General features: G+C 40.9%; 1 protein-coding gene across 11 annotated transcripts in view; it reads right to left on the reverse strand.

Annotated features, from left to right (window-relative positions):
• fbxl2 (F-box and leucine rich repeat protein 2) overlaps positions 1–18,267 on the reverse strand; it is a 35,833-nt gene that overhangs the window by 17,379 nt on the left and 187 nt on the right. For 8 of the 11 annotated variants that reach the window (XR_009999911.1, XR_009999910.1, XR_009999913.1 and 5 more), the window contains exons 1-7: positions 16,564–18,263; positions 9,249–9,310; positions 6,161–6,215; positions 4,414–4,488; positions 1,801–1,895; positions 277–345; positions 106–201 (exon numbers count right to left, since the gene is read on the reverse strand). Coding sequence is in view for 7 of the 11 variants with exons in the window: in XM_062958308.1 (XP_062814378.1) it covers positions 106–201; positions 277–345; positions 1,801–1,895; positions 4,414–4,488; positions 6,161–6,215; positions 9,249–9,310; positions 16,564–16,857 (746 nt within the window). In the remaining 4 variants the exon portion in view is untranslated. Of the gene's footprint in view, positions 1–105; positions 202–276; positions 346–1,800; positions 1,896–4,413; positions 4,489–6,160; positions 6,216–9,248; positions 9,311–11,667; positions 11,760–16,563; positions 18,264–18,267 lie in introns of those variants that run through there. The other 3 variants (XM_062958313.1, XM_062958311.1, XM_062958310.1) reach the window with 3 other exon arrangements.

Here is an 18,267-nt window from a genome sequence, read left to right on the forward strand (position 1 = left end):
TGATGATTTAAGAACCACCAACACTAGGACGATATTACTCCAGTCAATACTAAGGTGCTGGGTTTCAGTGTATGCCCAACAGACTGCTTTTGTTTTGATTTTTACCTGAGACTCTTTAAAGAGTTGTTTGTTATAAAAACACAAGATGTGAGATCCAGATGTTTTAGTCTGGAGCAGCATTTACCGATGCTGTAACAAGTGCTGTAATGAAAAGACAATGTAATCAGAGTTTGTTTGTTTTTTAATGAGGTATTGCATCAAATAATATCTACTTACCTATCAGTAATTTTTGTGCATCCATTAAGGATTAAATGTTCAATATTTCTACAATTCTGTGCAAATGTTCTGGGAAAAAAATGAAATTGTCCAATTAAGCAGATCACCTTTTAGTGAGATTTCCACTCTCCCTATGTAACATTGCTATGTAATATTTCACAAATATCAAAGCATAGCGAATTTTGAAAGAAAACCTCCTTACATTGTGTCTCAAAATTTATTTTCTGATTTGTAATTTATGAATGTGACATTGTTTCCTTTAATCAGTACAAGATCAACCTGTATGCGTCTGTCCTCTTGAAATTGTTAATTATAACAAGGACCAGCATGTCTTTATAGGATGATTCTAGAATTTAAATGACACCAGTGCTTCTAATTGTGCCTAGAATTACGTGTTAAGGATCTGTCTCATATCCTGATGATAAATGGTTCTAAAAAGTACTGTAATTAGTATTTTTTGAACCCTGGGACATTGGCATTCAGAAGATTTTCATCCCTAATATGAAAATTGTTCATAGCCATGGTGCTATAGCTGGGAAAAACTGCTTCAAAACCTACAGCTGTAAGCATGGGACACTATATTAAGGAAGCAAACAAACTGTGGTCCCCAAGTCTGTGCTTGCAGGCTTCAGTTGTTCCCCTCCTCCACCCCGACTTCCCAAACTCTTGCTTTCCTGCCTCCTCCAGATATTACTTGTCTTTCCAAGGTTTCCATTCACATTTTAAATATGATCCTCTCAATACAATTTCATGCAAAAATAGAGTTCCTGATATTTCTAAGACTAAGACTATGACCGGTCAATTCTATTACAAAACATATGAACTTGAAACAGTTCAGTTTTGGAGCTGGAAGACGCATTATCTACATAATGTGACAGAATAATCTGCTACATAAAGTTCCCAAGCGGGCAAGCTTTGCAAGTGTTAGGCTCAAATTAACCAAAGGCAGCAGAAGGTGCAAGTCAAATTTCAGCAACAGCAGGAAGCTTAAGAGTTGAGTTGGAACCGTAGAGTTGCAAGAGACCACAAACCCCCTGCCATACAGGAAAAGCACAAAGTAACCCCGAAAGATGGCCATCTAGCTTCTGTTTAAAAGCTTCCAGAGGAGCTTCCACCATACTCCAAGGCAGAGACTTCCACTGTTGAACAGCTCTTACAGTCAGGAAGTTCTAGTGTTCAAATGGAATCTTCTTTCCTATAATTTGAACCCATTGCTCTGAATCCTAGCCTCCAGGCCAGAAGAATACAAGCCTGTTCCCTCTGTTTCCAGCAGTGGAACAATTTCTTGCCTTAGCTGCTCACTCACAGTGAATTTAGAGCTCAGCTACAAGGATCTTTTAAGTCCATTCTGTCACAGTCATTTTATGGAATGGACCGAAGTCAGGGGAAGCCAAGATGCGCAAATACATGTTTCTATTTTGTCCTTCTATTACAGTCTCTTTTTAACCATATTAAACACAAAAGTATCTTTCAATATATCTCATGACCATTCATATGTGCCAATATTTTAAATATTTTACTTACTTCAAGGAAGAGTCTCCAACTCCAAGACAGCCTCTCAAGCTTAGTTGTCTCAGGAACCCACCACATCTTTTGGAAATATTTTCTAACACTCGGCCCTTAAATACATGAAACAAATGTCAATTTCATATCTAATCAGATCAAATTCTATTTAAATCAATGGTAAGACTCCTATTAATGAAAAGACTTATCTGGGAACCCAAGAATTGGATCCTTTGAGCACATATGGATATCTTTAAAAGAAAACAACTTGCAGAAGGTTGCTACTATTTCATATACTGCTTCAAAGTTTTTCTAGTCCTAGTGTTTAGTTCCCGATTCCTTGTTTCTGTAAACTTGCTATATAATAGCAAACTGTTTACAAATGAGAAAAGGTAACTTGGGCCAAATTCTTGCATCACAGTGGTTAAGTATAAGGCTGCATCTCTACACAGTAGAACTAATGTAGTTTGATACCACTTTAACCACCAAAGGTCGGTGCTATAAAATCATAGGAGCTATAGTTTCATAAGGCTTTAGCTCTCTCTGCCAAAGAATGCTGGTGCTTCACCACACTTCAGGTCCCAGGATTCCACAGCATTGAACCATGGCAGTTAAAGTGGTGTCAGAATAAGTGGATTCAGGTATGTATTGGGCAACAGATTAGATGACGTTTCACATAGGTGCCTGCTTATCTTGTAAGCTATTACAACAGGGCCATTTATTACACAAGCTTATTGAATACAGAGTCATTTATATGCTAAGAGCTTTGAATACCATGGAATTGTTCTGGAATGTACAGCAATACTGAGAATAGCATTCCCTCTAGATCTCCAGCGCTATTAATAATACAGTAGAGTCTCGGTTAACCGAGCCTCCGTATTATCCGAGGCGCCGCCGGGGGCGCTCCTCCCTCTCCCTCTCCTTCTCTCGAGAGAAGGGAGCTCGAGAGAAGGAGAGGGAGGAGGAAGCGCTCCAGAAGCACCTCGCGATCGGAGAGGGCTCAGCCCAGAGAAGCGCCCCGCGATCGCTGCAGCAGCGCTTGTGCCGTGCTACCCTGGGCCGAGCCCTCGCCCCTTGGAAAGCACACCATGAGCGCTGCTAGGCAGCCGAGCTCGTGGGGTGCTTCCCAAGCGGCAAGGGCTCGCCGAGGGAAGTCTCCCCAGATCTCCCTCAGCCAGGCCCTTGCTGGAGGAAACTATTTCCTCCAGCAAGGGCCTGGTCGAGGGAGATCCGGGGAGATGTCCCTTGGCAAGCCCTCGCCCCTTGGGAAGCGCCCATGAGCGTTGCTAGGCAGCAGCACACCACGAGCGCTGCTAGGCAGCCGAGCTCGTGGGGTGCTTCCCAAGCGGCAAGGGCTCGCCGAGGGAAGTCTCCCCGGATCTCCCTCAGCCAGGCCCTTGCTGGAGGAAACTATTTCCTCCAGCAAGGGCCTGGTCGAGGGAGATCCGGGGAGATGTCCCTTGGCAAGCCCTCGCCCCTTAGGAAGCGCCCATGAGCGTTGCTAGGCAGCAGCACTCACGGGCGCTTCCCTTAACCGGATTGCCAGGAGGGATAATGGGGCCTCCCGGCAATCCGAGCAGTTCAATTATTCAAGATTGGGCCTGCCCTTTTATCTCAGATAACCAAGACTCTACTGTAACAGTAAACCATAATTTAATTTGTTACCCGCCTCAAGGCCTGTTAACTGGCCTGATTTGGGGTACAACGGAGTTAAAACACCCAGATAAAACACAATACCATTTACAAACATCTATTAAAATAAGTAGTACAAATATTAAAACCCAACACTAATAGAATGTAAATTTAAAACTATAGTCTATAATTGACTGGATATGCCTGCTGGAAGACAGAAGTCTTTTACTGTATCTTAAATTCTGACAGCTCATTTAGATGTCGGAGCAACCCCAGCAGGTCATTCGACAGTCTTGGGCAGTCAATGAAAAGGTCCTTGAGTGAGTCTATAGTCAACTTTCATCAAATGTTCTGGCAGAAATTGACCATAGAATCATAGTGGAGACCTAAAGAGAACACTTCTCTAGGCATTGCTGTGTCAATTAGAGCGATTCTATGGTACAGTAGAGTCTCACTTATCCAACATAAACGGGCCGGCAAAATGTTGGATAAGTGAATATGTTGGATAATAAGGAGGCATTAAGGAAAAGCCTATTAAACATCAAATTAGGTTATGATTTTACAAATTAAGCACCAAAACATCATGTTATACAACAAATTTGACAGAAAAAGTAGTTCAATACGCAGTAATGCTGTGTAGTAATTACTGTATTTACGAATTTAGCACCAAAATATCATGATGTATTGAAAACATTGACTACAAAAATGTGTTGGATAATCCAGAATGTTGGATAAGCGAGTGTTGGATAAGTGAGACTCTACTGTATGCTCTGACCAGAAATCCAAGACATTGTTCATTTCAGGTAAGAAAAGGGGATTCCAAATTGTTTAAGAAAATCATTTTATACTAAGGATCTGAGAACAGACTCCTTGAGTAATACATGGCCCTACTGTACTAATTTCAAATTCATGCTCAGCCACATATGTCTCTTTGGTTGTAATTTCACTTTGTATGAATACCGCCTAACATCAATTACAAAAAATTACAGTATTCTCTGTTACCTCGACATCTGTCTGAAAATTAAAAAGGTCGATCCTTTGCCAGTTACTTCCATCCAAGGCCAAGATATGCCAAGCCTGAAATGCACAAAAAACATAAACAGACATACCATATACTTCCAATGACTTTCAGTAAAGACAAAACTTACATGTTTAATATTTTCCTCTGAAACAATGTGATACATATAAAGGAATACTATTAAAGATGAATAAGCACAATGGTTTACTAATAATTTAATAATGTAAAATTATGCTTAATGTCTTGAGGCCTACAAGTGCACGAAAATTGCCTAATAACATATAAAGCAGGATGAAAGAATCCTTATTTGGTGTGAGGTAGTAGCTGTAAGTGTGAGCCAGGCTCATAACTAACCTCAGTTATAAGTGGTCTTAGAAGCCTTAGGCTAGCTACTACTTACCTGGGCTCAAATTTGCCACATTTGCAAAAAGGAAACTAATATATTAACTTATTCAAACTATTAACCCCTGAATTAATATTTGAAACATATTTACCACAGTGCAGCACCATGACTGAACCCGGATAATCTATGGTTATTATTAATAAAATTTAAGAAACAAACCAAACTCTCTGGTTCTCTAAAACTGCTTAGCATTTGTTTCCCTAGAATTCCCTGAAGATGGTTTGTTCAACTAAATCACATTTTAAAAGTAGCCACTGTTGGGGTTTAAACTGTAGGTTAAACTGATCTCACCACAGTAGAAAGGAAGAAAAGGAAGAGTGCATGAGTTCAACAATCATTCATATACTATGAAACCATAATAAAGATTGTATCTGAACCAGGCCATATTATAATAAGTTAAAATGGCTTTTAACAAATATACTACACAATCATTTTTTGAAGACGTAACGCTAGAAAATGGGATTCTTTTAGTAACTATGGGTCATTGTTTCAGGTGTCTTGGTTGGGGGAAGGGTCTTGTCCAGGGGTCCCCAAACTTTTTAAACAGGGGGCCAGTTCACGGTCCCTCTGACTGTTGTAGGGCTGGATTATAGTTGGAAAAAAAACCCTATAAACAAATTCCTATGTACACTGCACATCTTATTTTGAAGTAAAAAAAAAAACCAAACAGGAACAAATACAGCCTCAATGTTAATCATAATCATAATAAAAATAATAAAGAGGGTTGGAAGATACCCCTTAGGCCATTGAGTCCAACCCTCTTCTACCTTTGTGCACCAAAAGTACAAGCAAGGCACCCCTGACAGATGACCACCCAGCCTCAATGTTGTTAATAATGATAATAATAATGCATCACACAGCCCTAAACGCTTGGGAACTTGTGATTTGTGATACGAAATCCAGCATATATATCTCGTTTGCTGTGTTATACTGTGTCTTTGTGTCAATAATAATAATAATGAGGATTGGAAGAGACCCCTTGGGCCACTTAGTCCAGCCCCCTTCTGCCTTTGTGCACCAAAAGCTCTAGCAAAGCACCCCTTGATAATCAATTAATTAATTATTAAATAATAATTAAAATACCATTATAAATAAGCAAAGCTCTGGAAGGCGCGCACCGGGCAAGGGAGGAGGCGGGGGCCGGATAAATGGCTTCGATGGGCCGCATGTGGCCCCCGGGTCTTAGTTTGGGGACCCCTGGTCTTGTCTATTCATTCTATTTTATAAGTCTATGATATTGTCATTTAAAGCACACACACAAGTAAGCAAAACATCCTTTTTACTATTCACAAAACAATTACTATTGCAAGACAAATGCTTTTCTGTACCTTAGAAACTTGTGCGCATCGACACAAGGTTATTATATCCAGGAAGGAAAATATTCTATAAAAAAGGAGGGGAAAAGTAAAACTAGAGTTTTGAATAATCCAACCTATCATACTCATGTAAACATATTAAATCAAGTTTTCTAGAAAAAAGAAAAAAAGAATGCTTATACGGGGTGTTTGAAAAATAACTCCCTATTCACCATTTAATTTAAATGGTGAATAGGGAGTCCTTTTTCAAACACCCTGTATTTATTGGATCAGTTCAAAGCTTGAATGAATGACCAGGGAGGGGAGACCAGAGCTCAATTGCCCTACTTGCCAGTCAGGTTCCTTTGCATACAGACACACAACCATTTTTATAACAGACCCATTTTGCCCTAATATGCCTTTGTATTCTGAGTCAGGCAACAATGGCTATTTGTTTTCCTCTGTTAAATAAGAAAAAAATAACATACGTATTTTTGGCTAGGAGAGGTGGAATTAAAGAACTACAGCTTACAGCCCTGGCTTTTTTCTCCACTCAGGCCCTTTCTAAACTGTCATATAAAATCTAAAGTATCTGCTTTGAACTGGATTATATGGCAGTGTAGACTCATATAATCCAGTTCAAAGAAGATAATGTGGATTACCTGCATTGATAACCTGGATTATATGGCAGTGTAGAAGGGCCCTCACTCTGTAGGCTACAGATACAGCAGGCTCCCAGTATCCACTGGAGTGTGGTTTCAGGAAAACCTCTACCCTATGGGTAGCAAAATCCATAGGCGTTTAAGTCTCATTATATACCACAGCATGTTAAAATTATGTCCCTTATATAAAATGGCAAATATCTCAAATAAGTGACAGAGAAAGCCTGAGTATCTATGAAATAGTAGGAGGCTATGGGTATGTCTACAAATGAGTGTAGCATGAGGCAAAATCAAAGTTTGCTTTCTGGAATTTTCCCCTCAAATATTTTTGAGCCATGGTTGTTTGAATCTATTGATGCAGAACCCCTGGATAAGGAGAGCCTGCTATACTCATTCCTCATTTTAAGTTTCCTTATTGCCTTTGCTCCAAGGTAATTTTCCATTTCTCATTATCCTTCTAAACTCTCAATACAGTAGAGTCTCAATTATACAAGTTAAACGGGCCAGCAGAATCTTGGATAATAAGGAGGGATTAAGGAAAAGCCTATTAAACATCAAATTAGGTTATGATTTTACAAATTAAGCACCAAAACATCATGTTATACAACAAATTTGACAAAAAAAGTAGTTCAATATGCAGTAATGTTATGTTGTAATTACTGTATTTACAAATTTAGCACCAAAATATCACGATAGGTTGAAAACATTGACTACAAAAATGCATTGGATAATCCAGAACCTTGGATAAGCGAGTCTTGGATGAGTGAGACTCTACTGTATTTATAATCGGTTGACGGGTTCCACATCCACGGATTCAACCAAGAAAAAAATTCAAACAACAGTCTTGATGCACATATTACATTAATGTACAGGAATATTCTGATTTTATATACCATTTTAGTATCCACAAGGTGTCCTGCAACCAACTCCTAATGGACACCAAGGGCCCACTGTATTTACCTTCTCTTCCCATGCTTATTTTACTCTTGTTGTTTTTTTATTAGTTTACAAGTCATCATGTCCTGCTCCCATTTGGTGTATTCTGTCTGGCATATTTTCCATGTTTAGAAATAAAATTTTCATTTCTTCTGGGAGTTTAACATTTAAAGCTTTCCTGTAATGGAAAAATGCCACCTCTTTTCTTTGGAAGTATTAAGTTTATTTCTGTGGTACCTAATTACTTGCACATACATATTTTTCACCTCTTTCACTTAATAGTGTTTTATTAAATGACTGTTGGATGCCCACCAATCATTCAAAGCCATCAAATGTATTACCACTGTTAATTGCACTTATAGCCTGCCTTATTTGAAAGACCTTTGATGGGGTATAAATTGTCCCTCACTTGCTGTGAATTGTAGGTTTAAAAAAGTGATAGTAATTTCCCCAAAGTGACACAGTCTTGGGGATTGGAATCAAATCTTCATGATTCTAGTTTGACATTCTTAACCACCATAGTGGTTTTTCATATAATTCTTTCTTCAAGAATAATTGAGATAGTCTATTGTATAGTCTTAGTCACAGGTGTGGCAATGGGGACTGTAATCTACCACTCATCATTAAGTCATTAATTTTTGAATCATTAGTATCCTGGGTTAATTTAAACTTAGAAAATTGCCTGCCTGAAGGATTATATTTCTTTCTCTCCTTATGCTTCTGTTCTGGTCTGAATTTCTGTCCCTATCCTATAGATGCTTGAAAATTAGAAGCCATAAATCTTCAAAAACACGTTATAAATAGACAGCTACCTGATATACCCATGTATAAGTCAAGAAATTGCAGTCAAAAAAATCAAGCCAAAAATCGGATTCGACTTATCCATGTGAGTACTATGCCTTAACTCTTATGAAGGAACCATCTTCTTTGAGTAAAGTGATGAAACGTAAGAGCTTAGTCTATCCTGGGAGAACCTAAAAGAAGCACCAATCCCCTCTATTCTCTGCCACAGTGCCACTGACCTCCTATGGCAGCATTGGCACTTTCACCTCTCCACATAATGACCCTGGACTTGTCCATGCGTCATACCAAAATCCACAATTTTGGCCCCAGAACTTGCCCTCAACTTATACATGAGGTCAACTTATACTTGAATATACACACTAAGTTACTTTTCAGTTAGTTTATACATATGCATGGCCCACCAAGAATTTTCTCCTTTTTGCATATTACAGTATACATAAAATATTCTATCTATATCTCTACCAATGTTTCTAAAGCTTTGGGTTTTCATATGTAACTGATGCATAATAAATAATTCCTAATCACTTTCAATGCAAAATCTACTCACGTCAAGCTACATTAATAATATACTGTTACATGACTTCAAAACAACATATTTATACATTTTGCAACAAGTGCCATTGAAATTTCACCTCTACTAGCTATTCTATATCTCAAGGTGCAAGGAAATTTAATCTACAAGAACTGCAGATTAATCATAATTATAAATATAAAATTACCTTAAGAGAAGTTCCTTTGGTAATTCTTTGTTAATAAGGGCTTCTTCATCATTTGAGAATGCCTAAAAAGAGGAAGAGACCATACCAGTTCTGAATGACAACCATGAATTTGCCTAGCTGAAAATGAAAGATATAGGGTTGTTGATTAAATCAGAAAGAAAACTGATATAAAGCAAGCTACCCATTCTTAAACAATTTCCTAAATAGGCATGCACGCTATTTTAACACATATTAGATTGAATTCAAAGAGCAATAGACAGAACAAAGCTGTTTGCACAAAGGCATTTGGAAATTTTGTCCACAAACACAAAACATGGCTCACAAAAAGTCAAAATGGCTCATAAGGAAAGCACCTGAAAATGTCCATGGAGTGTCATAGCAGCAAAGGAGCCCATTAGTACAGGTTGAAGGAACATTCCACTCGTGCCACTCCTTTATAGCACAAGGGTTTTCATGAGAGTACATTGAAGAAATATCACAATAATGCAATTATGGCAGTGGGAAAAATATTCAAATGAGAAATGTGGGGCATGGAAAGATGACTTTAGCTTCCCAGGAAATAGCTGAATAAGGATGAAGGACCATGAAAAATGCAAGGAGTGTTTAAAAATGCCCTCTGTGTGAGAAAGCTATAGTTTGAGTGATCACAGGACTAAAATGGAACTCCAAAAAGCAGCATTGCAATCCCAATAGTATTGCTGTAAAATCCGCCTCTTTAACAAAACAAATGATTAGTGTGGCAAGGCTCTCAATTTCATAAGAATACATGCAGTCCCCAAGTTACGAACAAGATTGGTTCTGTAGGTTTGTTCTTTAGTTGAATTTGTATGTAAGATGGAACTCTATCCATCCATCCACCCATCTATCTTTGGATAGCACAGGGAAGTCTTAACACCCCTGTGGTGTTTGTTTTTCTGTTTGTGCCCCTGTTCAGAAGATTTCATCTCACTTCCTATCCCTGTGATAATTTGGATTTTGAAAAAATAGACTTGTTGTGGAAACAAGAATTGATGATAAAGCTTCAGTGGAGACACCTTTTCCCCATGATAACTCTTCCAGGAGTGAATCTCTCTTCTGAGGGGTAGATTTCTCTTATTTTCTGTTGTCCTACCCCTGTTCTTAACTATGAATGGTTTATAAGTTGAATATTTGTAACTTGAGGGCTCCCTATATTGTTAAATTGACAAAATATGTAGGCAGATAGTTTATTCATATTTGTTTGTGCCTTTGCTCCATTCACTCTGAAAGAAACACAGGGGAGAGAGGTTCACTGCTTCAAGCTTTACTCCCAGGCTTCAAGAAAACTGCAGGCTGAGAATGAATGCATGACAAAGGGTTTCTATCAAAAGCGTGCATCTGAAGAACAGCTACAATGGAAATAGGCAATATCCTGAAGTGTAAATATGTATATACAGTAGAGCAGGGGTCCCCGAACTAAGGCCACATGCGGCCCATCGAAGCCATTTATCCGGCCCCTGCGGCGGCAGCTCCCTCCTCCTCCACCGAGGAAGGTGCGTGCGGCGCAGGGTAGGAGGGAAAGGCGTGTACCTTTGCCGTCTCCTCCCTCGCCTGGTGCATGCCTTCCAAAGCTTTGCTTGTTTATAATGGTATTTTAATTATTATTTAATTAATAATTAATTATTAAGGGGTGCTTTGCTAGTGCTTTTGGTGCACAAAGGCAAAAGGAGGTTGGACTAAATGGCCCGAGGGATCTCTTCCAACCCACTTTATTATTTTCAATATGATTATGATTAACAATGAGGCTGTATTTATTCCTGTTTTTTTTAACTTCAAAATAAGATATGTGCAGTGTGCACTGCATAGAAATTTGTTCATAGTCCTCCAACGGTCTGAGGGACCGTGAACTGGCCCCCTGTTTAAAAAGTTTGGGGACCCCTGCAGTAGAGTCTCACTTATCTAACATAAACGGGCCAAACGTTGGATAAGTGAATATGTTGGATAATAAGGAGGGATTAAGGAAAAGCCTATTAAACATCAAATTACATTATGATTTTACAACTTAAGTACCAAAACATCATGTTATACAACAAATTTGACAGAAAAAGTAGTTCAATACGCAGTAATGCTATGTAGTAATTACTGTATTTATGAATTTAGCACCAAAATGTCACGATATTTTGAAAACATTGACTACAAAAATGCGTTGAATAATCCAGAATATTGGATAAGTGAGACTCTACTGTATTGCTATATACATATTTACACTTCAGGAACTTGCCTATTTCCATTGTAGCTAAAATTGTTTTGGTTTTTTTGTTTCGTAGGCATGGCCCCCTCAATCTAGTTGACAACATTTAGACAAAATGAAAAGCCATGCTGCAGGAACAGTTGAGAAGCTTGGAGTTTACACCTCAAGTGTAAACCTGGATACAACAAAGCCAAATCCATTATTAAATACCATATCTGGGATGTGGAACTGCAAGAGCACCTGGGAGAAATGGGCAGATACACAGAAATTAAAAACAAGATGCTGCTCACGCCAGCGAGTTATTTATCAAAGTTAGACATTCCCAAATGTAGGAGATCCTTCACCCTGGCCAGATTTCATGTGTTGCCATCAGCATTATTGCAAAGTAAGTTTACAGGCACACCATATCAAGAACAAGTATGCCCACGCGGTATGGAGAAAGTAGAAACTGCCAGGCATGTCCTCTATACTGTGACTTTTATAGAGCTATTCAAGCTGTTTTTATTACTCCCATTGTACAGAAGATACCTAGTAGAACTTATGACTACTACCTAAAACATCTAATCAATGATAAGAAGACAGCAATCACTCTTAGGGCCCTTCCACATAGCCATATAGCCCAGAATATCAAGGCAGAAAATCCCACAATATCTGCTTTGAACTGGGTTATGTGAGTCCACACTGCCATACATCCATATTTAAAGCAGATAATGTGGGACTGTTTGGAAGGAGCCTGATTCCACACTGCCATTTAACCCAGTTCAGAGCAGATAATGTGGGATTTTATACAGCTGTGTAGAAGGGGCCTTAGGGTGGCTAAGTTTTGTACTGCTGCTATAAAAATAAGGAGGCAGAATGTGGATGATGGTGGGATAACGTTTTAACCTACCTATTTTAATTTCTATACCCACAGATTTTATAAGAGCCAATCCAGACGGCCCTCACGTTGGGGACTTCTTGCTTTTAATGTTTTGAATAATTGATTCCTAATGTTAATGGATTTTTTTAAAAAAAATACCCCTGATTTTAAAGTTTTAATACTTTGCACTCCTGGTCTGTAACGGGTACCATAAAATTCATTCATTTCTATATATTGCTGAATACAAAAGTTAGGATGGGCCATAGCATTGCATGTCTGAGTAGGATGGCCTTCCAAACAATGGGTCTTGGCAGTGGGTCTGTAGGTGACTGTGTATTGACACACATGTTCTTCCACAGTAAGGACATTGGTTTCCAGATGGAAGGTGGTTACAGTCAGGGTTGGCCTTCCTCTTGATGCGTTTCTACCTTTTCCCCTCCATTCGTGTCTCTTTGAATTCCACAGCACTATTGGTAACAGCTGACCTCCAGTTAGAATGCTTAAGGGCCAGGACTTCCCAGTGTTCCATGTCTATGTCATGGTTTCTAAGGTTGGCTTTAAGTCCATCTTCATTTACAGTAGAGTCTCACTTATCCAACATAAACGGGCCGACAGAATGTTGGATAAGCGAATTGGATAATAAGGAGGCATTAAGGAATAGCCTATTAAACATCAAATTAGGTTATGATTTTACAAATTAAGCACCAAAACATCATGTTATACAACAAATTTGACAGAAAAAGTAGTTCAATATGCAGTAATGCTATGTAGTACTTACTGTATTTACGGGTTTAGCACCAAAATATCACAATGTATTGAAAACATTGACTACAAAAATGCGTTGGATAATCCAGAATGTTGGATAAGCGAATGTTGGATAAGTGAGACTCTACTGTATGTATTTTATTTGCTTCGTTTATACTTCACCTTTCTCACCCTGTGATGGACTCAAGACGGCTTACAGCTCCAGCAAGATTCAACGCCATTAAAACATAACAATAAAACATATCCCATCAATTAAATCTCTTTTCCTGTCCACCAGTATTCCGTTTTCCGTTCTTGCGTTGGGAGTATAGTAACTGCTTTGGGAGACAGTGATCGGGCATTCGGACAACATGGCCAGTCCAGCGGAGTTGATGGCGGAGGATCATCGCTTCAGTGCTCATAGAATCATAGAATAGTAGAGTTGGAAAAGACCTCATGGGCCATCTAGTCCAACCCCCTGCCAAGAAGCAGGAAATCGCATTCAAAGCACCCCCGACAGATGGCCATCCAGCCTCTGCTTAAAGGCCTCCAAGGAAGGAGCCTCCACCACAGTCTGGGGCAGAGAGTTCCACTGCCGAACAGCTCTCACAGTCAGGAAGTTCTTCCTGATGTTCAGGTGGAATCTCCTTTCCTGTAGTTTTGAAGCCATTGTTCCGCGTCCTAGTCTGCAGGGCAGCAGAAAACAAGCTTGCTCCCTCCTCCCTATGACTTCCCCTTACATATTTGTACATGGCTATCATGTCTCCTCTTAGCCTTCTCTTTTGCAGGCTAAACATGCCCAGTTCTTTAAGCCGCTCCTCATAGGGCTTGTTCTCCAGACCTTTGATCATTTCAGTTGCCCTCCTCTGGACGCTTTCCAGCTTGTCAACATCTCCCTTCAACTGCGGTGCCCAGAAGTGGACACAGTATTCCAGGTGTGGCCTGACCAAGGCGGACAAATGTCAGCGTGCTGGAAGACGCAAAGAACACCAGGATTGCAGCTATGCTCCTATGCCATCAACTTCGCTGGACTGGCCACGTTGTCCGAATGCACAATCACCGTCTCTCAAAGCAGCTACTCTACTCCGAACTCAAGAACGGGAAACGGAACGTTGGTGGGCAAGAAAAGAGATTTAAAGATGGGCTTAAAGCCAACCTTAAAAACTGTGGCACAGACACTGAGAACTGGGAAGCCCTGGCCCTTGAGCGCTCTAATTGGAGGTCAGCTGTGACCAGCAGTGCTGTGGAGTTCGAAGAGGCACGAATGGGGGGCTTAAGGGAGAAACGTGCCAAGAGGAAGGAGCGTCAAGCTAACCCTGACCGAGATCGCCTTCCACCTGGAAACCGATGTCCTCACTGCGGGAGAACATGCAGATCAAGAATAGGTCTCTTCAGCCACCTAAGAACCCACCCCCAAGACACCAGAGATGGAAGACAATCGTCCTCGAACTACGAGGGATCGCCTAAGTAAGTAAGAGATCCCTAAGGTCATCTGGTGAGGCCCTGCTCTCGGTCCCGCCTGCATCACAAGTGCGGCTGGTGGGAACGAGGGACAGGGCCTTCTCGGTGATGGCTCCCCGGCTGTGGAACACCCTCCCCAGAGATATACGGCAAGCCCCAACCCTTTTGAGTTTTAGAAAAGCCTTAAAACATGGCTATGTGCCCAGGCTTTTAACGAATAAATGATAAAGACGACTCAGACTGTTATATGGATAAAGTAGGAAGATATTGGACGAACGGATTTTAAGCATATGTTTTATGTTTTATATTTTATACAGTATTTAACTGGTTGTAATACATTTTTATATGTTGTTGTTTTAATGATGTGTCGGCATCGAATTGTTGCCAATTGTACGCCGCCCTGAGTCCCTTCGGGTGAGAAGGGAAAGTTTGAAATATTGGAAATAAATAAATAAATAAATAATAGTAGGGGGGGAGCATGACTTCCCTGGATCTAGACGCTATACCCCTATTGATGCAGGCCAAAATCTGTTGGCTTTTTTAGCAGCCGCATCACATTGCTGGCTCATGTTTAACTTGTTGTCCACAAGGACTCCAAGATCTTTTTCACATGTACTGCTGTCTAGCCAGGCGTCCCCCATTCTGTATCTTTGAATTCCATTTTTTCTGCCGAAGTGAAGTATCTTGCATTTGTCCCTGCTGAACTTCATTTTGTTAGTTTCGGCCCATCTCTTTAGTCTGTTAAGATCATTTTGAATTCTGCTCCTTTCTTCTGGAGTGTGGGCTATCCCTCCCAGTTTGGTGTCATCTGCAAACTTGATGATCGTGCCTTCTAACCCTTTGTCTAAGTCGTTAATAATAATAATAATAATAATAATAATAATAATAATAATAAGTTTATTTATATCCCACCTCCATCTCCCCTGAAGGGGACTCGGGGCGGCTCGCAGCAAAATCAGATACAAAACAATGATAAAATAAAATATGAAACATCAAAGAACAATAAAAAAATCAATAATAATATATACACAGCAGCCGAAAAAACACAACACAGTATTAAAACATTGAATTAAAAACAATGAGGTTGCAATAGCGGATAAGCAAGGTGCACATTATGAGTTACAAATTTTAAATAGATAAAGTGCAATAGATTCATTTAAGATCACATCGGGTAGGGAGGAGCCCTGAATTAATATCAAGTAATCAGGAAAAGAGCGACTAGTACAAAAGGTCGAGGAGTATAATTGTAATTATGATGGGGATGGGCGATCTTAACCAAAGGCCTGGGTGAAAAGCCAGGTTTTCAGGCTCTTCCGAAACGCCATCAAGGTGGGGGCTTGCCTGATCTCCCTAGGCAACGAGTTCCAGAGCCGGGGGGCCACTACAGAGAAGGCCCTCTCCCTCGTCCCCACCAACCGCACTTGTGATGCTGGCGGAAGCGAGAGGAGGGCCTCCCCCGATGACCGAAGAGACTGTACAGGTTCGTAGGGGGAGAGACGATCCCAAAGGCAGATGGGTCCCAAACCGTTCACCTGCACTTTGAATTGGTTCTGGTAAATAAACGGCAGCCAGTGGAGCTCCTTAAACAGGAGGGTTGACCGCTCCCTGTATTGGGCTCCCGTCAGAACCAAGGCTGCCGATAAATAAAGATGTTAAACAGAACCGGCCCAGGATGGAACCCTGCGGCACTCCACTCATGACTTCTTTCCAAGATGAAGACGACACATTGATGAGCACCCTTTGGATTCATTTGCTTAGCCAATTACAGATCCACCTAACCGTAGTTTTGTCTAGCCCACATTTTACTAGTTTGTTTGCCAGAAGGTTGCGAGGGACTTTGTCGAAGGCCTTACTGAAATCTAGGTACGCTACATCCATGGCATTCCCTGTATCGACCCAACTCGTAACTCTATCGAAAAAAGAGATCAGATTAGTCTGGCATGACTTGTTTTTGGTAAATCCGTGTTGACTATTAGCAATGACTGCATTTGTTTCTAAGTGTTTGCAGACCACTTCCTTAATGATCTTTTCCAGAATCTTACCTGGTATCGACATGAGGCTGACCGGATGGTAATTGTTTGGGTCCTTTTTTTTTCCCTTCTTGAAGATAGGTCTTGAAGATTTGCCCTCCTCCAATCTTCTGGGACTTCTCCCGTTCTCCAAGAACTCTCAAATATGATTGCCAGTGGTTCTGAAATAACGTCAGCTAGTTCCTTCAGTACTTTTGGATGTAGTTGATCTGGCCCTGGTGCCTTGAATTCGTTTAGAATGGCCAGGTGTTCCTGGACAACTTGTTTCCCTATTTGGGGTTGGATTTCCCCAAATCCTTTGTCCATTTCATGTTGCTGAGGTTGAAGATGGCTTTCTTTTTGTGAGAAGACCGAGGCAAAGAAGGCATTAAGCAGTTCTGCTTCCCTGTCCCCATCATCCCATCTTCTCCTCGCAGAGGCCCTATCGCCTCCTTTTTCTTCCTGCCGGTGGTCTTTGCTTCATCCAGCACACAGATATTTGTCCACCTGTCTTCCTAAGAGATTTGCAGGATTTTTCAAAGGCAATGCTGATGGAATTGTTCCAGGAGTTGAGTATGACATCTGTAGATGGTCCACGTTTTGCAGGCGTATAACAGGGTTGGGAGGACAATACTTTTATAAACAAGCACCTTGGTATCCCCACGGATGTCCCGATTCTCAAACACTCTGCTTCATTCAGAAGAATGCTGCACTCGCAGAGCTTAGATGGTGTTGCATTTCATTGTTGATGTTGATTTTTGTGGAGAAGTGGCTGCCAAGGTAGCAGAAATGGTTTAACATTTTCTAACATTACACCATTAAGCTGTATTTCAGGCATTGCAGAGGGACTGGCTGGTGCCTGTTGAAAGAGCACTTTGGTTTTCTCAATGTTCAGTGAGAGGCTGAGCTTCTCATATGCTTCTGCAAAGGTGTTTAGAGTGGCTTGTCGATCTTCTTCTGAATGCACATAGACTATGTTATCATTGGCATGCTAGAGTTCTGTAACAGATGTTGTGACCTTGGTTTTGGCTCTCAGTCTGCTGAGGTTAAATAGCGCCATCTGTCTGAGAGATGATTTCCACTCCTGTGGGAAGCTTCTCATCAACAGGATGAAGTGCCACAGCTAAGTAGACGGAAAGTAAGGTTGGGGCAAAAACACATCCCTGCTGCCTGTTGAAAGAGCACTTTGGTTTTCTCCACGTTCAGTGCGAGGCCAAGCTTTACACATACAGTGGGTTGCTAAAAAGACATAAGTGGCCCCCAAAGGCCTGAACTCTACCTTCTAAAAGCTGAGGGAATTTATCTGCGAATGTCTGGAGAAAAAATGACTCACTAGAAAATGCATTGCTTAGAATGGTAGAAGTCTGTAGGAAATGAGGAAGGCTATATTCCAAATGAAGGAAGCTATGGCCCTGAGTCTGCAAGAGGGTACGGTGGCCTGGAGGGCGCTCATTCACAGGATTGGCATGCGTCCGACGGAGCCTGAAGGCCGATACCAACAGAACCTCTTCCTGCCCCTCCCAAACATGAACCCATTAAGAGCCCCGCTCCCTTCCAAAGAAACGCCTGAGGGGCCCATGCCAAGCACGAAAACCATCCCCTTGCTATCCACTGCTGGCCCTGAGGAAAGACAGACCCGGAGGGAGGGGCCTCCTGCCCACAGAGACTCCTTTGGCGCCCCTCCCCTTGTGCTTTCGCGCGCCTTTCAACAGCTGAGGTAGAGAGAGAGAGAGACTC

This window comes from Anolis carolinensis, chromosome 6 (assembly GCF_035594765.1).
Source record: "Anolis carolinensis isolate JA03-04 chromosome 6, rAnoCar3.1.pri, whole genome shotgun sequence".
NCBI lineage: Eukaryota > Metazoa > Chordata > Lepidosauria > Squamata > Dactyloidae > Anolis > Anolis carolinensis.